This window comes from Cetorhinus maximus, chromosome 12, assembly GCF_964194155.1.
Source record: "Cetorhinus maximus chromosome 12, sCetMax3.hap1.1, whole genome shotgun sequence".
NCBI lineage: Eukaryota > Metazoa > Chordata > Chondrichthyes > Lamniformes > Cetorhinidae > Cetorhinus > Cetorhinus maximus.
The window spans coordinates 109,037,066-109,064,358 of NC_135890.1; the positions used below are offsets into that span (position 1 = coordinate 109,037,066).

General features: G+C 42.0%; 1 protein-coding gene across 1 annotated transcript in view; it reads right to left on the reverse strand.

Annotated features, from left to right (window-relative positions):
* morc2 (MORC family CW-type zinc finger 2) overlaps positions 1–24,058 on the reverse strand; it is an 86,731-nt gene extending 62,673 nt beyond the window's left edge. Inside the window, exons 1-3 of the mRNA XM_078554365.1 lie at positions 23,808–24,058; positions 13,507–13,560; positions 2,886–2,920 (exon numbers count right to left, since the gene is read on the reverse strand). Coding sequence (XP_078410491.1) covers positions 2,886–2,920; positions 13,507–13,560; positions 23,808–23,875 — 157 coding nt within the window. The 5' untranslated portion in view covers positions 23,876–24,058. The remainder of the gene's footprint in view (positions 1–2,885; positions 2,921–13,506; positions 13,561–23,807) is intronic.
* Positions 24,059–27,293: the final 3,235 nt, after the last annotated feature.

Here is a 27,293-nt window from a genome sequence, read left to right on the forward strand (position 1 = left end):
CATTTGTTGCCCATTCGTAATTGCCCTGAGGTGGTGGTGGTAGATTGCCAGGGTCCACAGTGCGGTTAGGAGGAAGTTCCAGGTGTCTGACCCAAAGACCATGAAGGAATGATGATATAGGGTGGTGAGACTTAGATGGGAACTTGCAAGTGGTGGTGTTCCCATGTGACTGCTACCCATGTCCTTCTAGGCGGTAGAGATGACAGGTTTGGAAAGTGATGTTGAAGGAACCATGGCAAGTTGCTGCAATGCATCTTGTACACTTTTGCCATTGTGCGCTGGTGGTGGAAGGAGTCAATGTTTAAGCTGGTTGATGGAGTGCCAATTAGCAGACTGCTGTGTCCCGGATAGTGCTGAGCTTCCTGAGTATTGTTGGATCTGCACTCATCCAGGCAAGGGCAGAGTATTCTATCACACTCCTGGCTTATGCCATGCAGATGGACAGGCTTTGGGGGAGTCAAATGGTGAGTTACCTGTTACAGAATTCCTAACTTCTAACCTGCTCTTGCAGCCTCAGTATTTATGGTTGGCTCATTTAAGTTGTAGTCAATAAAAGTCCCAGGATGTTGATGGGTGGGAGATTCAGTAATGGTAATGCCGTTAAACATCAAGGGGAAATGACACAAAGATTGGCCGGGTGGTTAACAGTGAGGTTGAGTGTCTTGGGCTACAGAAACATATAGACGGGATGGTCAAATGGGCAGATAAGTGGCAGATGGAATTTAACCCTGAAAAGTGTGAGGTGATACACTTTGGAAGGAGTAGTTTGATAAGGAAGTATTCAATGAACGGCATGACACTAGGAAATTGAGGAACAAAGGGACCTTGGCGTATGTGTCCATAGATCTCTGAAGGTGGAGGGGCATGTTAGTGGGGTGGTGAAAAAGGCATATGGGACACTTGCCTTTATCAATCGAGGAATAGATTACAAAAGTAGGGAGATCGTGTTGGAGTTGTATAGAACCTTAGTGAGGCCACAGCTGGAGTACTGTGTGCAGTTCTGGTCGCCACATTATAGGAAGGATGTGATTGCACTGGAGGGGGTGCAGAGGAGATTCACCAGGATGTTGCCTGGGATGAAACATTTAAGTTATGAAGAGAGGTTGGATAGACTTGGGTTGTTTTCGTTGGAGCAGAGAAGACTGAGGGGCGACCTGATCGAGGTGTACAAGATTTTGAGGGGCATGGACAGGGTGGATAGGGAGCAGCTGTTCCCCTTAGTTGAAGGGTCAGTCACAAGGGGACATAAGTTCAAGGTGAGGGGCAGGAGGTTTAGGGGGGGTGTGAGGAAAAACATTTTTACCCAGAGGGTGGTGACGGTCTTGAATGCACTGACTGGGAGGGTGGTGGAGGCGGGTTGCCTCGCATCCTTTAAAAAGTACCTGGATGAGCACTTGGCACGTCATAACATTCAAGGCTATAGACCAAGTGCTGGTAAATGGGATTAGGTAGGTCGGTCAGGTGTTTCTCATGTGTTGGTGCAGACTCGATGGGCCGAAGGGCCTCTTCTGCACTCTGTGATTCTGAGATGGTTAAGATTCTCTCTTGTTGGAGATGGTCATTGCCCAGCACTTGTGTGGCCCAAATATTACCCTTGCTTCATGTGGCTTGATTACTGGAAAAACCTCAGCTTGTCTCCCCTTCCTTAGCCTACATTGCCTTTTTTGCTGATGCAATTGCCAAGAAGCCGCAGTAAATTACCAAACAAAGCTCTTCTCCATTTATTCTTCACCAATTATTTAATTAATTTGCGTTCTTTACTGCGATCATTTAGTTTATTTTCTTTATCGCTGCACTACCTGAATCTGTTCCTCCCATTTGCTGATTTACAATTTCTTAACTATGTCTACCCATTATCCAAGAAGACAATCAACAAATTTTGTTAATACCAGTGTAGAATTTAATTTGTATTTTAGTTCATTCAATTAAATTAGGTCTGTATGTAGATCAGATGCACAAATAACGTATACACAAAAAAATTGGCACAAACTAATATCACTTTATAATAACCCCTGCTGGAAAGTGCATGCAACAAAGGCTGGGGCGAGGAGAGGGTGCCCTTCATGGTTAAACAACTTACAATATCTAGGTTCATATGAGCAATAGCTACTTAGATGTGGCACTGTAGGATTACCAGCACCCTTGGACCTCTATCCCAGAAGTGAGATAAAAGAGAGAAAGGCAATTTAAACAGCTACATCGTACAAAAAGTGAACAAAGAGGTTCCAGAAAGGTGCTTTGGAGACCATTAAAAAAATATCAAATGTTTCACCCTGCCCCCACATCACCCTTTAAGTGTTCAACTGAATTATGCCTTCATACAAATGACAATAAGGCCTGAACAATTCTGTTCTGGAATGGCATAAACTTGTGTTTCTATTTATACAATTTTATTACAGCTCATCGTGTACATTGAGGCATAATTGTTCCATGGTGTGATATTCATCGAACCAAGTGCAGAACTGATGCAACCAAAACCCAGGTCACGACAAGACATGAAACTGGTGTGTACATGGTGTGCTTTTGAGGGCCATCATTCATCGGTTTCTCAAGGCAGAATCCACATGAAATTTCCTGCCCGACTGCGTGAGCAGTAGACCTTCTCCCAGACCTTTGCCAGTATTCAACAACCTGTTCTCAGGTGTTGGAGAGCAGCCAAGGGACAGTAACTAGCTAATTTTTCTTTCTTCTCAGAAACAGCCAGCCAGTCTCTATCCAGCTCATCACCTCAGCACGACAGGAATCTGAATTTACCACTTGGGGGATATTACTGGGTGCAGACTTGCACTGGCACTTGTGGTCCACCACAATCCCTAGTTTCAGGATTTTCTTTTTCATGGACCTTATTAATTTAGATAGATAAAAGTGATTACACCTTAACTCACCAGCGTAAATGTCCACTCTAGTAGCAGCTGCATCCCTATAAAATTTAACAGAGAAAGAAATAAGTAATTGATTGAAATCTGAGATGGAAAATTTAATTTGAGGGCATACTGCCCAAGACACCAAAGGTAAAATCTTTGAAGGTCCCCTACAGTCACTTTTTCAGGACTGGGCATTTGGGCTGTACAGAATGCTGGCAAATTATGGAAAAGAGAGCTTCTTGTAGTGACAGAAAATAGGTACTCTATTATGTAATTCACATTAAATATAGCATGATACAGTACAGAGATCTCACATTATTTTTTATAAGTCTTAATTCCTCCCTGTCACCACCCCCCATCCTTTTCCAAATGGGTACCTGACTTCAGAGCTACAAATACATGTTGAGACAATGGTCAACTGACTCATTTCTTTAAACAGAAATTTGAAAGAACAGAAAATTGAGAAAACGTACAGAAAGTCTATCAAAATTTTAAAATAGGTTAATGCCTTTATCCAAAACAGCAACTTGTTTATTCTCTTTTCAGTTACTATGACCTGTGTTTCTCCACCATTTTCAGTTTTTAATTCTGTAATTTATATTAATGGTATTGGAATGGAGAAAAATTAAATACAAAAGCCATTAAATACACAATTTTATTTCATTTCTAACATTTTAGTGCAGTAATATGTCTTCAACCCCAATTGGAAGGCAAATCAGATATTGGAATCAAGATGTTACCAAGTGTCAAACAGGGTTTAGAAAAGATTTGAGTTATATAAGAATCTAAGAGTAGGTCATACAGGCCCTCAAGCTTTCTTTGACATTCAGTAAGGTCATGGTTGACCTTTGACCTCAATTTTAGTTTCCTGTTCTGATCCCAGATTATCCTAAAGTCCAAAAATCTACCTCGGCCTTGAATATCTTTTATGACTGAACTTTCACAGTCACCTGTGATTGATGATTCTAACAATTCAAAATCCCTCCTCATCTCAGTCTTAAATGATTGACCCCTTATCCTGAGACCATGCCCCCAAGTTCAAGACTCACCAGCCCGGGGAAACAATCCCTCAATGTCTACCCAGTCAAACCCCCTTCAAATCCTACACCTTTCAAAGCAATCACTTCTTATTCGCTGAACTTCAGAGCATAGGCCCATTCTGCTCAAACTCTCATTGTAGGACAGCTCTCTTATTTCAGAAATAATTCCAGTGAACCTCTGCTGCACTGCCAATTATATCCTTCCTTACACAAGGAGATCAAAATTGTACGCAGTATTCTGATGTAGTCTCACCAAAGCCCTATACAGCTGTGGCAAGACTTTATTATTCTGGTACTCAAATTCCTTTGCAATATAGGCCAACATGCCATTTGCCTATCTAACCGCCTGCAGTACCTGCGTTCTATGCGTTTCTTGTACGAGGGTACCCAAATTGCTGAGTACCAGTTAAAAGCTTCTCACCATTTAAAACCAACTCTGATTTTCTATTCATCCTATTAAAGAGAATAACTTTACATTTCCATGCATTACATTCTATGTGCCCACTTGCTTAGCCTATCTATATCCCTTTGCAACCTGTCTTTCTCACAGCTTACTGTCTAACCAAGCTTTTGATTGTCAGCAAGCTTGGATGAAGGAACTGAGAGTAATGCCTCCAAGTCATTAATATAGATTGTAAACAGCTGAAGCCTCAGCACTGATCCAGTACCCAACTCTGCACTTAAAATGGCCTGTTTATCTCTACTCTGTTTTCTGTCTGTTAACCAATCCCCAATGCTTGCTTTCATGTTGACAGCAGTGTTTCTTGTGGCCTCTTCAGGAAACTAATGCCACCCCACCCCTACCCACTAGATAAGCAAAGTAGCAACATAATTGCATCCCAAGTCTGTGCTGAATTCATCAAAAGGCTTAACTGTAGATGGGTGTCCTTACCTGCTGCAAGCCTGGCAGAGCTTGAAAACTTTCCAAACCCAATTTCAGAGTATAACAATTTTGTGCACAATATTTTATGCTAATTTTCTATCCCCTCTATTCATTGTTTGCCAATCACGTATGCAGTCTGTCTAGCTTTTGATTTCTCTTCTCTGCTGAAGGTACAGAGTCTTGCTGGGGAAGGGATCTACCAATGACAGTTATCCTCTGGTATCTCATCCAATCCATGCATCAGTTGGGACAAGGACTGTCAATAGGTTACTCAAAAATGTAGGTATCACATTGATGCCGGGATAATGCCACTGTAGCATGCTTGCCAGCAGAAGGACGAATTTTGGTCGATTCCCATTCTGCAACACAAGTACACTGGGGTTGATTTTTGCACTCCTACTGCTACACCGTTTTAAGATCAGACCAGGCATCAGACCTTGGACCACACTGTTCCAGTCAGCTCCACTCTATCAACTGAACCACAGAATCCTTGTTTACATTTTATTTGTATAATAAAGGGTCCTCGGACTGAACTGTGCAGTACGTATGGTTTTACTATCTATTGAGAAATTGATAGCTGTACGCATTACAGGGGAAAAAAAAATTAAGCTTAATACACGGTGATTCAACATGGCTCATGGCGCGAAACTGTGTTTGCAAAACATTTCTTGTGAAAGGTAACATTGTAGATTATTTATTTTAAGCAGTTCAATAAATCTTTCATAAATTAACTACTCTGCCAATTATTCAGACATGAGCTGGGTCAAAAAATGTTTGGAAGCATTAAGTTTCTCAACGACAGCAAAAAACAGCAGAATAAGTATCAAAAGCAAAATGTTGCAAATGCTGGAAATTGGAAATAAGAATAAAAAATGCTGGAAATACTCAGGTCAGGCAGAGGGAGAAAGAGAATTAATGTTTTAGGTTACCTTTCTTCCTCACAGTGAGTGGTTAGAGTCTGGGATGCATTACCTGAGTGTGGTGGAGCCAGGTTCAATCGTGGCTTTCAAAATGTAATTGAATAATTATCTGAAGAGAAAAAAATTGCAGCGCTAGGTAGAAAAGTCACAGGAGTGGGACTAGCCTAGTTAGGGACCAGGTTTTTTTATTCATTCATGGGATGTGGATGTCGCTGGTGATGGTGAGCTACTTTCTTGAACCGCCACAGTCCATGTGGTACAGGTAAACTCACAGTTAGGGAGTTCCAGGATTTTGACCCAGCGACAGTGAACTAACGGCAATATATTTCCAAGTAAGGATAGCCAGTGGTTTGGAGGGGAAACTTCCAGGTGGTGGTACTCCCATGTGTCTGCTGCTCTTGTCCTTCAGATGATAGTGGTCATTAGTTTGAAAGGTGCTGTCTAAGGAGCCTTGGTGAGTTCCTGCAGTGCATCTTGTAGATGGTACAGACTACTGCCACTGTGCGTTGGTGGTGGAGGGGGTGCCAATCAAGCGGGCTGCGTTAATCTGGCTGGTGTCAAGCTTCTCAAGTGTTGCTGGAGTTGCACTCGTCCAGGCAAATGGGGAGTAATGCATCACACTCCTGACTTGTGCCTTATAGATGGTGAACAGGCTTTGGGGAGTCAGGAGATGAGTTTCTCGACGCAGGATTCCTAGCCTCTGACCTGCTCCTGTAACCACATTATCTATATGGCTAGTTCAATTCAGTTTCTGGTCAATGGTAACCCCTAGGATGTTGATAGTGGGGGATTCAGCAATAGTAATGCCATTGAATGTCAAGGAGCTATAGTTAGATACTCTCGTGTTGGAGATCGTCATTGCCTGGCACTTGTGTGGCGTGAATGTTACTTGCAACATGTCAGCCCGAGCCTGGATATTGTCCAGGTCTTTGCTGCATTTGGATGTATCTGAGTCGTCACGAATGGTGCTGAACATTGTGCAATCATCAGCGAACATCCCCATTTCTGACCTTATGATGGAAGGAAGGTCATTGATAAAGCAGCTGAAGATGGTTGGGCCTAGGACACTACCCTGAAGAACACCTGCAGTGATGTCCTGGAAATGAGGTGATTGACCCCCAACAACCAGAGCCAACTTCCTTTATGCTAGGCATGGCTCCAACCAGCAGAGAATTTTCAACCCAATTCCCATTGACTCCAGTTTTGTTAGGGCTCCTTGATGCCACACTCAGCCAAATGATGCCTTGGTATCAAGGGCAGTCACTCTCACCTCACCTCTGGAGTTCAGCTCTTTTGTCCATGTTTGAACCAAGGCTGCAATGAGTTCAGGAGCTCAGTGGTGGAATCCAAACTGAGCATTCGTGAGAAGGTTATTGCTAAGCAAGCGCCGGTAATAGCAGTGTTGATGACCCATTCCATCATTTTACTGATGATCGAGAGTAGACTGATGGGGCGGTAATTGGCCAAGTTGGATCTGTCCTGCATTTTACGCACAGGACATACCTGGGCAATTTTCCACACTGCTAGATAGATGCCAGTGCTGTAGCTATACTGGAAAAGCTTGGCTAAGTTTGTTGTGGCAAGTTCTGGAGCACTTCTTCAGTATAATTGCCGGAATATTGTCAGGGCCCACAGCCTTTGCAATAGCCAGTGGCTTCAGCCGTTTCTTGATATCACGTGGAGTGAATCAGGTTGGCTGAAGACTAGCATCTGTGATTTTGGGGGCCTCCAGAGGAGACCAAGATGGGTCACCCAATCTGCACTTCTGGCTGAATTGTTGCAAATGCCTCAGCCTTATCTTTTGCATTTATGTGCTGGGCCCCCCATCATTGAGGATGAGGATATTTGTGGAGCCTCCTCCTCCAGTAAGCTGTTTACTTGTCCACCACCATTCATGACTGGATGTGGCAGGACCACAGAGCTTAGATCTGATTCGTTGGTTAGCTCTGTCTATCGCTTGCTGCTTATGCTGTTTAGCAAGCAAGTAGTGCTGTATTTTAGCTTCACCAGGTTGACACCTCATTTTTAGGTATACCTGGTGCTGGGTACGCTCCTGCACTCTTCATTGAACCAGGGCTGATCCTCCAGCTTCGCGGTAATGGTAGAGTGGGGGATATGCTGGGCAATGAGGTTAGAGAGTGTTCAAGTACAATTCAGCTGCTGCTGATGGCCCACAGGGCCTCATGTTTGCCCAGTCTTGAGTTGTAAGGTCCCTTCGAAATCTATCCTATTTAGCATGGTGGTAGTGCCACACAACAGTATGGAGGGTATTCTGAATGTGAAGATGGGACTATGTTTCCACAGGGACTGTGCAGTGGTCACTTCTATCGATACTGTCATGGACAGATACATGTGCTGTAGACAGGTTGGTTAGGATGAGGTCATGTACCTTTTTCCCCCACCACCTGCCGCAGACCCAGTCTAGCAGCTATGTCCTTTAGGGCTCAGCCAGCTGGATTAGTAGTGGTGCTGCTGAGCCACTCTTTGTGATGGACATTGAAGTCCCCCACCCAGAGTACATTCTGCACTTTTGCCACCCTCAGTGCTTCCTCCAAGTGGTGTTCAACACGGAAGAATACTGATTCATCAGCTGAGGCGGGGTGGTAGGTGGTGATCAGCAGAAGGTTTGCTTGTCCATGTTTGACCTGATGCCATGAGACGTCACGGGGTCCAGAGTTGATGTTGATGACTCCCAGGGCAACTCCCTCCTGACTATACACCACTGTGCCGCCACTTCTGCTGGGTCTGTCCTGCTGGTGAGACAGGACATATCCAGGAATGGCGATGGTGGTGTCTGGGACATTATCTGTAAGGTTTGCTTCCATGAGTATGACTATGTCAGGCTGCTGCTTGATTAGTCTATGGGACAGCTCTCATAATTTTGGCACAAGGCCCCAGATGTTAGTAAGGAGGACTTTGCAGGGCCGAGTTTGCTGTTATCATTTCTGGTGCCTAAGTCAATGCCGACTGGTCCGTCTGGCTCCATTCCTTATAGACTTTGTGGTGGTTTGATGTAATGGATTGGCTTCCTAGACCATTTCAGAGGGCATTTAAGAGTCCACCACATTGCTGTGAATCAGTCACATGTAGGTCAGACCAGATAAGGACAGTAGATTTCCTTCTACTGAAGTGAACCAGATGGGCTGTTACGACAATCAAAAATGGTTTCATGGTCATCATTAGATTTTTATTGAATTCAAATTCCACCACGGTGGGATTTAAACCCAGGTCCCCACAGCATTACCCTGGGTCTCTAGATTACTAGTCCAGAGACAACACTACCACGCCACCGCCTCCCCACTAGGGTTAGCGGAGTTGCCTGCTGTAAACGACACAAACACAACAGGCCAAATGGCCTTCTTCTATGCTGTAACCATTCTATGACCCATTCTAGAGTGGATTATGAAAGAAAACTGCAATGGTAAAATCTGAAATGAAAAATTCTGGAAAAAAGATACAGGAAGAGGTGATTCCATAGGAAACTAAGGTTCCTTCATCAGACTTTACACACAAATGTTGACCTAGCTTTCTTTTTCAGGTGTTGAGTGATCTGCTTTGAATCTTTTGTTTTTTAAAACTCTATGCACTGTTGGTTGAGCCATTGTGGCAGGGTAATATGAATGTTTGCCATTATCGCTGGAGAACACAGCCCGACCTAGTCTCGCCCAGAATGCATGAAAAATCAGTAGAAACATGCCACGGTGCTTTAAGCCTTAAATAATGGAATACATGGCAGCCGTGTCAGAGGTTTAGCAGATTTATAACGAAATGTCAGGATAAAACTTAGGTCATGCAAACTTTCTACATATTATGTTCCCATATTGTTGCTGTGGAAAATGCCAAGCACCTTGCCCACACACAAGCCTGTAGGCTGCTCTTGTATATTTCTCAGCAACCCAATTAGGCAGTGTATTAACTGCCCCCTCTCCATCAAGTCTGAAAACGTCATCCACTCCTGTGTCCTTGAAAATTACAACCCCATCTCCAACCTCCCTTTCCTCTCAAGCCTTTGGATGTATTGCTACATCCCAACTGCTTACCCATCTTTCCCAGAATTCAATGACTGAATCCCTCCAATCAGGTTTCCACTCCTGCCAGTGTGTCGAAACGGCTCTTATCTAAAATCACAAACTCCATTCCCTAGCCACCGACTCCATCCCTCTCCCTGGCAACTGCTGAGGCTGAACTAGACTGTTTGTAACCTTGGTGTCATATTTGACCACTTATCTACAACATTATAAAGACTGCTTATTTCCACCTCCATGAAATTGCCCAACTCTGCTTCACTCATCTGCTGTTGAAACTCTCATCCATGCCTTCGTTACCTGTAGGCTTGATAATTCCACTGCACTCCAGGGTGGCCAACCATGCTCTACCGTCTATAGGTCATTCAAAACTTTGCTATGTCCTAACTCACATTGGGTCACATTCACCAATGACTGATCTACATTGCTAAATCAGGACCCAATGCCTCCATTTTAAAATTCTCATTCTTTAGTAGTACAGAACTTGAGTATTGCTGAAAAGTGAGACCTGTCTAAGCTCTTCTTCTTGCACTCATCAGGACACGCGCAAGAATACCAATATAAGGGACAAAGCAACAATTTATACTGTGAGAAGAGAATGTTGATTGGTTGGCAAGTGCCATTGACATGGATCACTGATGGTACCGACAGTTAACTGCAAAGCATTGTTTGAAATTTAAACCAAGTAACTTGACCCTGATTGGTCAAGGCATTGCCCCCGAGGTCTGAGTCAGCAAATGGCTGTCACTTATTTTGTTCAGTTGAAACAGACGCAATGTATGTACATGTTCTGTCTGCAAAGAACAGGGCCCTGTGTATTAATATATGTAGCTTCCAGTACTTGGAAATGCGCCATACCGCGAGCCCAACTGACATTCTTAAATTGTCAGCGTAATTCTTAGTACATTGAGGATTATTTAGCAAATGTTGTACAATCGTGGAATCACATCTAATGTTGGACACTGTGTTTTGAGTTTTGCAAGCACAGGCTGGTTGGGTACGGCTTGTACCCTGCCTGTTATTAATGGCAACTGGAACATGCTGTTTGATACTATCCACCAGTCTTTGGGACATACGGCCTACATACCTAGCATCATACTAGCACTGAAATTCATATACCAAATTACTTATTTGTGAGATAGGCAGAACGTCCTTTTGGCTTGACAGCAGCATCCTGTTAGTGGCGAATACCACTCATGTTGCTACTGCATAGTAGCAGCGTGAAACAGCTAGCTTCACCTGTAGCTCAAATTTTTGAGATACCTTGCCCTTCCAGGATAATCTGAGGTAGACTGGGCACCTCTCAGGGCCCAAAAGTGACAGCCTTAGGCCCATTCATGAGTTTGCGTGAAATACAGCGCAAAATGATCAATCAAGATAGCCATTATCCTGCAGGATGTCTCTGATGCGCCCTATTTCAGCATCAAGCTTGCATGGTGAGCTCAGGCCCAATTTACAAGGTTGCCAATAAGATCAATTTTATAGTGTGTGGGACTGTAAGAATCCCAACACATATAACGGACAAGTGAAGGTAGGCTTGGCGTCGACTGTGGTGCAAAATCCCCTGGTAGATTTCTCAACTAGTACGTCAAATGAACTCCCTTTCCTTGACTGCTCCATTTCATAGGTGAATTTAAGCACAGGATGGAGCTCATTACGACATGTAAAGAAATTGTTAAATGCAGCTGCAGATTTAAATATAGCAAATGTTTCATCCACATATGGGAAATATGAGAGGGGTAAGAGGTTAGGTGAATTTTCTTCCTAAACCGCTGTTTTTTTCCTTTAACACACTCCTTAAAACCCCAGTCTTCACCCGTTCGTCTGCCTTAATATCTCATGTTCCGCATTGTCAAACTTCGTTTGATAGTAACTCCTGCGTAGAGCATTGGGACATATTACATTAAAGACACTACATAAATGCCAGTTTAGGTTAGCTTAGGTTTAAAGGGTTAGCAACAGATTTCCTAGTTTTATACTTGCCAGGGAAGATACAGGTAATTACCTAAAGGGAAGTAACCAATTACCAAAAAATAAGAATTGTATTCCTTTCAAATCTACAACTTAAATTTTGGCACATCATTGGCCATGCTGAAACTGAAAATTCTGAGAAAGAAAAAGCACTGGAAGATGTTGTTACTAAAACAGCATTCTGATCAGTGACTCAAGCAGTCTTTCAAATACCTCATTGTGTTCCAATGAATTGTTCAATATATATGTATACAATAGCATTTGTATAGCACCTTACCACACTGGAACGTCTTAGTGCTTTGCAAAATTAACTGCTCTGAACTACCATGACTCTTATGCAGCCAAACACAACAACCATTCTGTGCTAGCAAAATTTCCAGAAACAACAACCAGATGAATACTCATAGTAGAAATCCCAGTTCATCTTGAAACAATGCACAGGACAATGTTTCTGAAACTTATTTGGTTGAAGACCCTTTTTCAAATGAATTAGTAATCATGGACAACCCCCTCCCATCTATAATTATACTATAAGCTCCTTGCACATTTATATTTCTGAATGTAAAGTTTAGCAATGTCCTGATAAAGGGACATGCATGGAATTTCAACAGGGCTATCCAATAGAGAGAATACTGATGTAGCATTGAGAAAAATCTTCATCTTCCCTTCAGCAGGAAGGTAACCCTAAAGGTTCAACAACATGCCTGTTCAATACTGCACCGCATGACACCTTTCTGCTCTGCCATGAGTGGTATTGGGCTTGGTCATTTCAGTTGGGAGTTTTAGGTGCAATCCTCTGTCTCTCACCTACCAACAGCACAGCTGCTGAATATTTCAGGATTTTTTTTCCTCTGCTGTTCACAGACCCATCTATGCTGGGACATTGCTGACATGCTGCCTAGTGGGTAGCATTTCTGCTATTGGAACACCACCAGTAACTGTGATCACAAATTCAGTCTGGGCCTAGTCACAGGCTCAGTTGCCATACTCAGAAAATGAAACTTGGCTTGATTGTCATTCCAGGCTCCTAGACAAGGCTGACATTGTGGCTCTTTCCTATCCTCCAGCAATAGAAATCCATTTCCAATGTTTCTGGGCCTCTTGTCTCCTTTCTCAGGATTCTCAGGCAGTTCGAGGCTACACTAATTCAGTTACGCCCATTTCCAGAGCCACCTCAACCCCAGTGCTCACTCAGCAATCACTTACCTTGCCCCCACAAGGCCTGACATCAAAATCCCATGTGTGCAAGCTCCCAGCTGTGCCGCTCGAGTGGATGAAGGAAATCATCATAATGGCCAACAGCATATGCCCAACAACAATGGGTCCCATTCACATTACATTGCAGACCCTGCCCACCCAGCCCTGTGCTGCCCCCCCCACCCCCAAATTAACCAATGGATTAGGCAGACAAATTGCTTCATACACAGGATGGTACCTCTAATGACAACACCGCCTAAGCATTTTACTGGAGTGTCAATTTGATATTAAGTCAGTACACCAAGAAAGGGAGGAGGGTGTATGTGCATGATTCACATAAACCAAGCGGAATGGTCTGGGAAAATTTGATGTTTGCAAGCAAACAAAAGGGAGGAAAGAAGAAAGTGCATTTATTAACATTTCTCAGTTGGATAAGCACAAAATGGAATAAAGAATCCAACTGGCCTTAATGGCATTGGATTCATGGAATAAGTGTAGAAAGGACAACTGTAAAGACCTACAACAATTCACTCTCAATCATTTCAAGGAAGTTGCCAAATGTGAAAGAGATAACAGTTGTAGATTTCAACAAGATCATGCTCTTACCTGGCATTGTCTACCAGCTCTGCCAAAGCTCCAAAAAGAAACTCATGAGTGGTTCTGAAATTTAAAACAAGGAAATTGTTTTAAAAACATACTTTCACTCAAGTCTTGCTGTGAAAATTTCAGTTAAGCTTGGTTGCACACAAGAAAAATTTCACAGTGTTCTAATACCAGATAATAGTCAAGTAGAACGATAAACGGGTGGCGTTTTCACATTATATCCATTTGAACTGTCAACCTAGCACAGCAATACAATTACAGATTTTTTTTCTTTCAAATTTAGGTTGCGCCTGGAAATACTTTCTAAATTACGAAATTGTGCATCAAGTGCCTTATTACATCTCTTTGAAATATCTCAAGTCCTTATTAATTTGAAAGCACAGTGATCGTTACTGTTAAGTTGGCCAACACAGTAGCACACAGCAGAATCCCACAGTCGGGAACTTAGTGAAGTATTAGTAGTCTGTCACAAGTATTAGGTCTGTCACGTGTGCAGGGAGTCTTTTGAAGTGATAAATTAAAATTACCATATTAAATATGCATCAAGTATTTGCTCTAAATTCTTGACATTATTATACAAATGAGTCATTTGATTTATAGCCAAAATTATTTTTGAAAGTTTTTTCAGCACCTGCAATCCTCATGAAAATTTCACTACAAATGCATACTGGGAAACCTTGGCTATTACCATGTTGGAGCAAAATAACAATCAGCAGCTGCAGCAAGCCACTAGGCACTGAACTAAGAGGCCAAAGTTAGATATGTGGCTGTAAACCCCTGCATTAACTCATCGTTGTGTGCCTTCTACAAATTCAAAACATAATGCTCAGTCAAATCATAATCTTCAGTTATGTAATGTCCATGAGGAGAGTGAGCAGTAAACCTAAATCAGGTATGTGTCTGTATCATAACAATTAAGGTTGAATAACTTCTGTTGTAGCTGTCAGCACTGAATAAAGATTAGAGAATAATTTAGTGATAGACGCACATGCACATAATTTGTCGGAAGGGGTTTGTAAAATCCCTACAAAGAAATTCTGTGCAGGTCATTGGGCCAGTACCTTTGCAACAGTTGCTGACTGGTTGCACAGGATCAACTTGGGCATTCAGAGGAAGAAAAAAGAAAATCAAGTCAGGTTATAGTCATGCAAGAGTGAAACCCAAAATGAAGTAACTTATTAAGACACTTTGAAATATTAACTTATGCAGCAGGTTGCCATCATGCGCATGATATGAGCTTACAGCATTCAAAAAAAAATTCAAAGAGACCCAAAGTGACAGGGTGCTGGTATGCATTTCTAGGAAGGTAGATTTACAGAGGAAGCAGCAGAATCCCTTTCTATGCCTTTATTTCCCCTGCAGAAGTATAATACATTCCTTCTCCCCACACCAAAAAATAAAATGCATTGTTACAAACCAGACAAGTGTTGTCAGAAGGTCATTCAGCACATCAACAATAATGCCGGTTAGGCGTTTTTTTCACTTTTGTTAATGCGCTTTAATGCTATGGCACAATTCTTGAGACATACTCAATTCCTCGAACTGTTCCAATCATTTGTAACAGATCTGTAACCAGCAGCACATCATTCTAGCGTTACATAGATCCCTTCAGGTACAACCCAACTTTGGACTGATAGAAGCTATAATCCTACTGCTGAGTGTTTATCTAAAATTTAAATGGGCACAGCGCAAACATTTTAAAATGCGCACCATTCCATTTTCCTAATCCCAGTGACATCACTGTTCCCAGCACCACTTAAACAGACATTGCAACAGCTGTAAAATTTTACTATCGGAAACCTTCAGGATATTTTTCTTTTGCAAGCTGCCAAATGCAGGGCTACACAACACTTGTTTCCACACTTTACAAATTGAGAACCTTGTAGCAGCAATGAAGATGTTAAATGTTCACAAACCCCTGGGATTCCTTCTCAAAGCCAGTCTGCAGTTTCCCCATTAAATTGTTCTGCTCCAGTGAAATCAGATTCCCACATCACCAAATGCCCCATGTTATGCACAAGTCGAGGCTGCACTTTTTCCATCAATGGCAAAGGTTAGTGTACAAATAAAAGACTGGATCTATCTTAAGGGGATATTAAAGCCCAGCAAATCTATTACATCTGAACACACATTTTCCCCTCAATAATGAACTTGCATCTCAAAATATTTAAGTATGCTGCAAAAAATAAAAAAAGTGATTTAGTCAAGATGTGATACCTTTGAAATATAAAAACTCTCACAAAAATAAAGGCTAGGTTGCAACGTCTTCATAAAAACAGTGCAGGAAGATCCCGAGTTTAATTGTGGACTTGTCCTCAGTATTCCTGACATTGGATAAGGGAGCTAAGGGGGGAAATAGGATGCCCACATCTATCACTATCCAGTGACCATGGCTAGAAGGTGCAAGTGAGTGCACATCAGTTAAAAACATGGTCAGATGCAAATTTGATGTCCATAGCTATTTGGTCTGTCAGTACTTACAGTCTGTATCTCTATATTAAGAATGAGCATCTGGTTGCTATACAAAAGGTCCATGGGTGCCAGGCTTGCCCATGGTCCTTATCCACTACTTGCCCCCTTTTAACGACATAAAGACAATCAATGCAAGACACTTGCAATGTGCAGACATTGCCCTATGCATTGACCTATGCATTGTACAGTGGTAACATTGGAAATGAGTGTGGAGGAAGAATCAGTTCTAAGAGACAGTGAAAATTATTTAAAAGTATAAACAAGACAAGTCACACATGGAAGCATTATTTCATATATTAGACATCGCTGAATAGTCAAGTCACAATTGCCCACTAGCTATGAACAGCAGCAGCATTACTACTTTATGATTATCAAGTTATAGTCACCAGGTCTTTGCAACCTATGAACCAGGGTTTGCAACTGTCAAAATTGTGCGCATGACTTTATTGCCTTTATATAATTTTATTTCTAAATAGAAAATTTTCTTTTTACACCTGACCGAGGGGCACATTTTTATAAATTACTTTCCAATATTCTGGCTGTGTTGGTATAACTTCGTTTGGAAGCATGGTTTTAATTTTATCAAGAAGAGGTTTTTAATGTTGGGGCTCCCAGTACAGGAGTAACTGCGTTTTGGATTGTGGAAAATGCTCTCCATCTTACAAAACTACAGATAACAACAGCCCAATTTTGGCAGCATGTTCTAAAGTATTTGAAGTGCCATTGCAGGTGCACTACAGAGGTTTGTCTTCGAGCCCAAGGAGATGATGCCATTTCAAACAGAAGGCTCACCCACCCACCTTCTCAAGGGCATTTAGGAATGGGCCAGACCTGCCAGTGACACCCACATTCAGTGAATGAGTAAAAACAGAAAATGCTGCCACTCCATTTTGATGGGCGTGTGCTTGCTGAGCTCGCTGAGCTCATGCCACCAATGCAGATCAGTTTTCCCCATTGAAAGTCTACACTGATCTGCACCAGCTATAAAGATCTTTGTTGACCGGTGTGGACATGATGGACCGAATAGCCTCCTTCTGTGCTGTAAACGTTTGAGTCTATTAAGACAAGTTATGTTGTGATTTATATGGTGAATACAACGTGACACTGTAAACAAGTCATTAAAAATAGACAATGCTTATTACAATTAATCAATCTATTTCAAAAGGATGCTATTAATGCAATTTGTGTATTCAAACTAACAAAAGCAAGATAACCCACACATAATGCATTGGAGCCATTTTGCTTCACAAGTAATTATATCACTTCAAGTGCACTTCCTCTGTAAAGTTACAGCTCAGCCGGTCTCAAAGGAAAGGTTATAAAACCTAAGGAGGATTCCAGATATGAAGGTGCAGTGTAGGAAGAGAAACAATTACATATAGATGTTCTAGATGCAATCAAATAGGTGCATGTGAACCAAGCAAGGGCAGTCTGGTGGAGCTGGACAATAGAGGGGAGACATGGTGGATGGTACAATGGAAAAAGGTACAGTGGCCCTGTGGTCATGGTACCATGCTAGGAATCCAGAAATCATAATTTCAAATCTCACTAAGGTAAGTTAAGAAACTAAACTCAATTAACCTGTTAAATGGGCTTGCACCAAAAAAAGATTGAAGATGTTTGCAACAATCCAATTAATTTTTGTCCTTCCACGACAGAAACTTTCCATCCCTACCCAATCTGGCCTAAAATGTAACTGTTGCCTCACAATATGGAGCTAACTAAATGAAGTAGCCCCAGCAACTTCTCAGGAGCAACTAGGAATGAACAATAAACACAACCTTGCCAGTGTCACCAGTACACCAAAGGCAAGAAGGGATAATGCACCACAGTCACTTTGGTGCTGTGGGAGTGATGGAAGCCTGACTGGAAGGATTCAGAGCTGTAAAAGAGATGGACGCAAACCTAAGAGGTGACAACTGGGACACTCAGTACTCCATCCCAAAAAAAGGAGTTAGTATCCCGTTGCTGAATCTTCAGTAAATGCCAAAATATAAGTATCAATGTTCTGGAAAGCAACAATTGCTGTAAACCTAGCATTTCAACATTAAAGGTAACTTATTATTTCCCAAGGAGCAAGAGCATTTAATACTACAATAAAACCATGCAAAATATTTTTTTCCCAAAACAGACACATCCTTCCTTTTGCCAAATGCTGGCGTGCTCATGAAACTTGTACCTTTCAGAACACTAATGCATTTGATATCAAGCCTTCCAACAGAATATATTCAATTCACATCATCAGTGGCTCCTGACACACTATTTCAAGTAGCTCAATCACCAACTCCAAATGATTCCCCCATATTCTGTGCAACGCCTCAAGTGGATTCCCTTCTCTTCACCTCCAATGCATTTATCTTTGCCCTCAAAAAGATTTTTTTCATTGGTTATTTGACATTTGGTTATGTCCCACACAGCTTCAGTCTACAAGATAAAATCCAGCCTCTTTGTCTTGAGGGTCCATTAGATTCAGCTCTACTATCCAGCCTAAAATTCAACAGAATTTACTAATAGTTCTACTCCCCGCTCGCCTGGTAACAGAACAAATTAGTTGGCAAAAGTCTGAACTCTGCAATAAAAATTAATGGGCTGCCAACATAATAGAAATTAAAAAGGTACTTATTGTACCTTATTACACATATGCATATGTTAGAAACAAACTGCTGACAAAAAGTTCAAGGCAGAAGCTTCTTCAATGTGAGATCAAAGTCCAATGAATGTGTCTTGGCACAAAGAAACCCTTCCTTACATAATGAATCAGTTATTCTCCTACCATAAATGGTCTACTATCAGCATTTACTGGTATCTAGCAGAAAACAAGTGTTAACCTCAAGTCTTACAAGGATACAAGGATCTACTTGAATTACAAATACTCATTATCTCTTGACATGAATCCATCAATCTCAACTTTTCTCTCCATAGCTCTGATCAATGAAGCACCACTAGTGACAACTCTATGTACCCTTGTTCCTGCAAACATATACTTTATTACCTGCAGTTCATCAGGTATCCTCACAATGGAAATAGCTTGATAAGGAACTGTTCTGCTCAAGCAGGGAGAAGAGCTATAGGGTAAATGATCAGGAATGATGTAATAAAGGCTTGTAACTTAGTCACTCAACAATCACCTCTCCTCGATGGTCTATTCTCTTAGGACAATTACAGGGGCCTCTTGTGTAAAAAAAACGATTGGTTTAGGATAGCTGGCACCAATTTTTAATTAGCCTCCAAAGCAAGTAATAGATGGAATAATCTTAACCCAGAGGGGCTTTGGTAGTTCTCATATCAATATAGAGTTCTGTAAAATTGCCATCTTTATGATTCACCAGCATTTTCAAAATTTCAGTTTCTTTACCCAACTCAAAACATGTTTGAACCTCAAAATACATCCCCTTACATTTTAAAACATATCCTAAATTTGAATGCCTACCTTGAAGAAGTATTGCTCCTCTCTCTGACCTCCATCCAGCTCTACTTGTCCCACCACTCCCCCCACCAAAACCAGCTTATATTTCACCTCTTCTATTTTTCCTTAGTTCTGTTGAAGAGTCATGCGGACTCAAAACGTTAACTGTGTTCCTCTCCGCAGATGCTGTCAGACCAGCTGAGTTTTTCCAGGTATTTTTATTTTTGTCCTAAATTTGACAGTTGCCTATTAGATCTGTACATGGCAACAGATGTAACTATGAATACAGCAGTTGGTGTGATTTGACTCATCCATGACCTGTGGAACCAGTTCCTTGAAGTCCAATAAAGACTATCTCAAACAAAATGAGTACTTTCCTATTGCATCTGTTAATACGATTTATGGGGGGACGTTGGGGGAGGCGCAGTCACAAGGGGAGAGAAGTGGTGGTTACGACTGGGGGAGTCTAATACCAAACAAAAGATCAAGAAATTTCCATATCCACTTTCTAGGCTGTGTTTAGTTAACCCCAGTGCCTTCAGATTAGGGATAAAAATACTTCCAGCTATTCAATGACTCTTTGGAAAGTGCACTTAACATCTGGCAAAGACAGGACCCAATACCTTGATGCCCTCTACAGAGTGACATTTCGGGTAGGGACTAAAACTAGGGATGAGAGGCTGTTCTATGATAAGAGGCTGACTAAACTGGGTCTATATTCTCTGGAGTTTAGAAGAATGAGAGGTGATCTCAATGAAACAGAATCTCAGAGTGCAGAAGAGGCTCTTCGGCCCATCGAGTCTGCACTGACACGTGAGAAACACCTGACCTACCTAATCCCATTTACCAGCACTTGGCCCATAGCCTTGAATGTTATGACGTGCCAAGTGCTTATCCAGGTGCTTTTTAAAGGATGTGAGGCAACCCGTCTCCACCACCCTCCCAGGCAGCGCATTCCAGACCATCACCGCCCTCTGGGTAAAAAAGTTTTTCCTCACATTCCCCCTAAACCTCCTGCCCCTCACCTTGAACTTATGTCCCCTCGTACCATACAAGATTCTGAAGGGGCTTGACAGGATAGACAGTGAGGAGGTTTCCGCTGGCTGGGGAATCAAGAACACGAGGGTACAGTCTCAGAATAAGGGGGAGATCATTTAAGGCAGATGAGGAGAAATTTCTTCACCCAAAGGGTTGTGAATCTTCAGAATTCTCTACCCCAGGCGATTGTGGAAGCTCCATTTAAGGCTGGGACAGACAGGTTTTTGGTCTCTCAAGAAATCTAGGGTTATGGAAAGCAGGTGGGAAAGTGGAGTTGAAGCCACAATCAGCCATGATCATATTGAATGGCGAAGCGGGCTGGACAGGCTGTATAGTCCACTCCTGCTCCTATTTTTTTATGTTCACATTCCTTCCCAAATTAAGTTTGTGCGCACGCGTGATTAGGGGTGAGGGAGGGCAGGTGCTGAAAAAAAATTTGCATTCTTGCACTTGCCTTGTGGCTGTGTTACCCATGCCTATTCAAAATATACAACCTCTAAACAAATCCAAGTCTTCTAATCTTATCACATCACCGATATTTTTACTATTTTTTATTGTTGCAGTTAGTTGTTGACATACTAACCAATTAAGCTAAATGTCAAATATTTAATTTTCTGCCTGGAGTGTTCCAAATGGTCTACCTCACAGATGAGCCATGTTAAACAATTTTATGACTTGATGCAAAGTTACAACCATTACTTCCCCTGTCTGAAAAAAACTTTTGCATCAAGAGAGTCGGCCTCCTGTATCCCCGTTTCAAAGCATACAGGAGAACACAAGCTAATTCTTTTGGCTGAAGAATCAAAAAGAGCACCTGCTATTTCTGCAACAAGTTAAAGAAGCTATTGCTGAGCATTTGGATAAGTTCAAGGTAATCAGGCAGAGTCAACATGGTTGTGTGAAAGGGAAATCATGTTTAACCAAATTACTGGAGCTCTTTGAGGAAATAACATATGCTGTGGGTAAAGGTGAACTTGTGGATGTACTGTACTTAGATTTCCAGAAGGGATTTGATGAAGTGCCACATCAAAGATTATTGCAGAAAATAGAAGCACATGGTATAGGGGGTAACATATTGGCATGGATAGAAGATTGGCTGGCTAACAGGAGGCAGAGTAGGCATAAATGGGTCTTTTTCAGGTTGGCAAGATGTAATGAGTGGTGTGCCACAGGGATCAGTGCTGGGACCTCAACTGTTTACAATTTATATAAATGACTTGGATGAAAGGATGGATGGGATGGTTGCCAAATTTGCTGATAGCACAAAGATAGGTAGGAAAGTAAGTTGTGAAGAGGACAAAAGGAGGCTACAAAAAGATATGGGTAGGTTAAGTGAGTGTGCAAAGATCTGCCAAATGGAGTATAATATGAAATTGTCCATTTTGGAAGGAAGATTAAAACAGAAGCATATTATCTAAATGATGAGAGATTGCAGGGCTCTGAAATGCAGAGGGATCTGGGTGTCTTAGTGCATAAAAAGGCTAGCGTGCAGGTATATCAAGTAATTAGGAAAGCTAATAGAATGTTATCATTTATTGCGAGGGGAATTGAATACAAAAGTAGGGAGATTATGCTTCAGTTATACAGAACACTAGTGAGACCACATCTGGAGTACTGTGTGCAGTATTGGTCACCTCATTTAAGTAAATGCGTTGGAAGCAGTTAAGAGAAGGTTTACCAAACTAATACCTGGAATGGGTCTTATGAGGGAAGGTTGGACAGGCTGGGCTTGTATCTGCTGGAGTTTAGAAGAGTAACAGGCGACTTGATTGAAACATAAAAGATCCTGAGAGGTCTTAACAGGGTGGATGTGGAAAGGATGTTGCCTATTGTAGGAGAATCTACCCCTTTCCTATTTTTACTTAGTTCTGTTGAAGGGTCATGAGGACTCAAAACGTCAACTGTGCTCTTCTCCACCGATGCTGCCAGACCTGCTGAGTTTTTCCAGGTATTTCTGTTTTTGTTTTGGATTTCCAGCATCCGCAGTTCTTTGCTTTTAGAACTAGGGGGTCACTGTTTAAAAATAAGGGGTCACCCATTTAAAACAGAGGTGAGGTGAAATTTTTTCTGAGAATTTAGTGTCTTTGGAACTCTTCCTGAAAAGGCGGTGGAAGCAGAGTCTTTGCATATTTTTAAGACAGAGATGGAACGATTCTTGGTAAGCAAGGGGGTGATAGGTTATCAGGGTAGACGGGATGCAGATTTGAGGTTACTATCAGATCAGCCATGCTCTTATTAAATGGCGCAGCAGGTTCGAGGGGCTGAATGACTTACTCCTGCTCCTTGTTCATATGTTCACTTTACATTAAAAAAGGGCAAAAACTACAAATTAGGTACATAAAAATAAGAGTGGACAAAAGGAATCAAACTAAGCAACTAAACAGCTGACAACAAAGATGAACGACACTAACACATGGGGTAAATGCTGGAAAAGTAGTCATGTGTGGAGAGGCCTCATAAGTAATTCTAATGTCTTGATTTCCTATCCCCCTCTCATTTTAACAAAATGCCTGCATGCCGTGATTAATCAAATGCAGATTCAAACTGATTATTCAACATAACAGACTGAGCTCTTCGATTATAACTATTTGGCCACCTCACAATTGTAAATTGTGCTAATGTACAAACACCTTGAGCAATCTTTAAGTTAGGCAGAAGGGCTTCTGCTTTAACAAACCATTGCTATCTCACCTTGCCGACAGCACCGTCTTGACAGAAACACACCTTCATTTAGATGGGCTCCAAACAGATCCACACCTATTTTACATTATATGTACATGTTTTAATCAATAGAAAATGCTGGAAAAACTGAGGTCTGACAGCATCTGTGGAGAGGGGAGCAGAGTTAACGTTTCGAGTCAGCACGACTCAGATTGAAGAAGAGTCGTGCTGACTCGAAACGTTAACTCTGTGTTTCTCTTCACAGACGCTGTCAGACCTGCTGAGCTTTTCCAGCATTTTCTGTTTGTATTCCATATTTCCAGCACGCGCAGTATTTTGCTTTTATTTTACATCAATAGAGGCCGGGGATGTTATTAGAGACTCGTATACGGACTCGAAACGCTCCTCTCCGCCGATGCTGCCAGGCCTGCTGAGTTTTTCCAGGTGTTTTTATTTTTTGTTTTTGTTTATATGTTAGGCTGCTTCTGCTGCATCAAAAAGTATTTTTGCACCGTATTTTACAAGATTGAATTAAACGCTGTACAATTTAGAAGTTACACAATTAGGAATGCATAAAACGTGCACACATTGTGTTTCAGAAAATACAGACAATATGCACACGCCACATTTTAAGTCAATTTTTTTTTTTCAAAAACCAAATTCCATGCGATGCTTTAAACCTTAGGCCGACACAGAGGCGATTTTCTCGCCCGATTTTGGTACTCACGAGTTGGTGTGCAGGTATTCGAAGGTCAGTTGAGCTCGGTTCAGGCAATTATAATTGGTACCAGCCATGGCGCCTTTCCCTTCTCTTCTAACGCCGCCCCCTCCCTCGCTCAGGCTGCGAAACTCGGGCCTCTCTCTCCGTGTATAAATTTCCCAGCCACATTTATCGTTCGCTCATGAATTAACGCGTTGGTTTTTTTTTATTTTCCCGGCCTTTTAAAACCCCCCCCCCCTCCCCCAAATAAGACCACCAAAAAAAAAAACCGCTCCTTCCCTCCAGCTCTCTTTCTCGCCCCTCAGGCCCAGCTTCGGTGTTTCTGCCCGGGCTCCACTCGGCTCGGCTCGGCTCGGCCCTGCCCTTCCTCTCCCGGCCCCGGTTACCTCACCGCCTTCCCTCCAGCTCCTCCGACCGCATCACCGCCGCCACACACACTCTTTGAAAACTAACTGCAGCCACCGGCCCGACTGCGCAGGCGCGGCGCCTACCCAACCTCTCCCCCCCCCCCTCCAAACCAAACAAACCCCCCCACACACACACACACACACACACAGACCCCCACCGCGCCTGCGCCTCAGCAGCTCCTCCATTGCGCTTGTATCAATCCAGGCTGCAAACTCTTACTCCGTTTGGAAGAGGAGGGAAGAGATTGGCTGTTTTGTTTTTAAAAAATGAACACAGGCATCATTGGGGCTGGCTCAGTTCACAGCACTCGCACCTCTGAATCAACAAGTATAAAGGGTTTTTATCCCCCCCATTCAATATTTTCCCACTTTCTAAGCTTAGGCTGACGCATCAGTGCGGAAATGCTGCATTGGCATAAGGTACAGTTATTTGGACGAGGCATTAAATTAAACCCGTGTCTATTCTCTGATGATTTCGGAGAGCAAACATCGCATGGCACGGGGTGGGGGGGGAAGTTGAGTTGGCGAGACACAGCAACTGAGCAAATAGGTGATGACAGGGAACAGAAGATCAAGGGGAGAGTGAATAGTGAGAAAGATGAGAAGTGTTGTCATAGTGCAAAGCAAAAACAGAATTACCTGGAAAAACTCAGCAGGTCTGGCAGCATCGGCGGAGAAGAATAAAGTTGACGTTTTGAGTCCTCATGACCCTTCAACAGAACTAAGTAAAAATAGGAGAGGGGTGAAATATAAGCTGGTTTAAGGTGGGGGGAGAGTGCAAGACCAGGTGGAGAAATCAGGGACGAAGGGTAGACTGGGGGCAAAGTCTGGGACAACGTGGATGAGAAGGGAAGTCGGACACAGAGAAAATTGCAGGAAGGAAATTCGGGATGAAAAGGTTTCCTAATACTCCCACACCTCCAAATCATGTTCTCCACTCAAGAACTAAAGGGATGCTCTTAGCCTATGCCCTGGTACCAATTTACTACAATCAGCTCATACTATGAGCCCTTTTTCCTCCCACCATCTTTTCCCAGCCCAGATTGAAATCTTCCCATCTCCACGTTCTCCCTTTTATTTTGCTACTCTTAATGCCAATGTCATCTTAGTCACTACTCGCTCCTGTCTAACCACCCATAAGTTCCCCATTCCCTCTCACCTTCATGTCTTTTCTGGCTTCTATCCTAAACACACAGGTCTTACTGCCACTTGCTATTCACTCAAACCATCTCCCACACGAAGGGCCCATATCATTCCCCTTCCCCAGCCTGAATGCCCAGTCCTCCACATAACTACATTATGAGGCATAAAAACAAAAAATGCTGGAATTACTCAGCAGGTCAGGCAGCATTTGTGGAGAGAGAAACAGTTACGTTTCAGGTCGATGACCTTTAATCATCAGCCTTAAATGTTGCATCTGTTTTTCACTGCAGAGATCAGACCTGCTGAGTTAATTCCACCGTTTTTTAAAATTTGATTTTCAGCATCCATAGTTCTTTGCTGTAACGTTATCAGACAACTACATTAAAAAGGGAAATTGCAGGCCTTTCTTTTCTTCAGTTTGGAAATGTGAGCTGTGTGTAGGATGAGTAATCCTTTGCAGGTGGAACAATGATGGCGTGTGGTCAGGTTTATTGGTGGTGGAACGGAGTAATTAATTGTTGGGTTGCTTTGTATGTAAAATACAAGTTTTTTGTGCAAATAGCATGGACTTGTGAGCATGAATACCAATATTAATTTATTTTACAATTCATGACGACAAGCATCAGTAACAAAATCAAAGCAGGGCAAAATAAATTTCAGAAAACATGGAGAGCACTGGGAAAGTACTTTAAGGCCAAGACAAGATTTTAATGAAGAGCTAATTATTTATCACATCTCAGTATCACAGAGCTGCAGAACTTGAGGCAAAGCATCTTTTAACAGATTTTTGAAACAGAGCTGCAGAGGGCAGTGACTTGGCTACTATTTATTTATTTAGGACAGCAGGAACCCCAGGGCCCATGAGCAGTGCTAAAAAAAGAAATTTATGCTGCACATTGGTACAAGCAAAAATGCAAACAACTTTCTTTTTTTTAAAAACTAAAAATTTTGGCCATAGCAGCATTGAAAATACATGTAAGTGGAATTGTTTGCAAGGGATGCTTGAGTTTTGACAACAGAGTCAAGATTGAGCCTTGAGGGGTGTTACAGTACCATCATACATATTACCAGCATTATCTGTTAGTTATTCACAGCAAGCATTCTCTTCACATCTGTCTGATAACCTCATTGCCCCTGCAGCCCCAGTTTGGGAACTTGAAACGTATTTTGATCTGCAGTGGTTGCAAAATTTCATTCAGTATCTATCCAGCTAATTTGACTGGCCAATATAAACAATTTTCAGTAGAAAAAAAATTAGATTTTTTTTTCCAAAATAGCATCTAATCGTTGAATAATTTTGGAACTTTACAACATCTGTGAGGATCAAATTCAGGAATCCGACTGCTTAACCTGATGTCTTATTTATCTTGTTGGGTTGTCTCAAAGTGAGAGCATCATGACAGGAAATTCTAATGTAAAGAACGAGCTGTAAGTGCCATCAGAACCACCTGAAATTTCCTTAGGAAGTAATTTCCCCAACTGTTTCCTATGGCAAAGAACTGGCTGCCACCAGCCACAGTTTGCAAAAAAAAAAAATCTATCATGATTGTGGTTGCTGACAAGTAGAACTCTTTGGGAAGAACCCAATCAGAATGACAGCTGTAGAATAGCTTGCAGTGATTGTACATGCAATACAGTGGCAACTGGTGCAGCAGAAACAGTTCTATAGTATAAAAAGGGCATACATCTCCCAAACAGGGATAATGAATCATAAAAATACACCAAAGCTATAATGGGCATTAGCAGACAATTCCATGCAACACAAATTTTAAGGGACCCCTTTTGATCTCTGTTCTTAATATAATTAATTGATATGAGCAGAGACTGTGATTAATCAAGTTGGCGATATTCAGCAAGGCAGAGCTTCAAAGAAGAACATAAAACTTGGCATTTTCTGCAGTATTGATAACTATTGATATATGTTCTTGTCTCAGTGTCATTT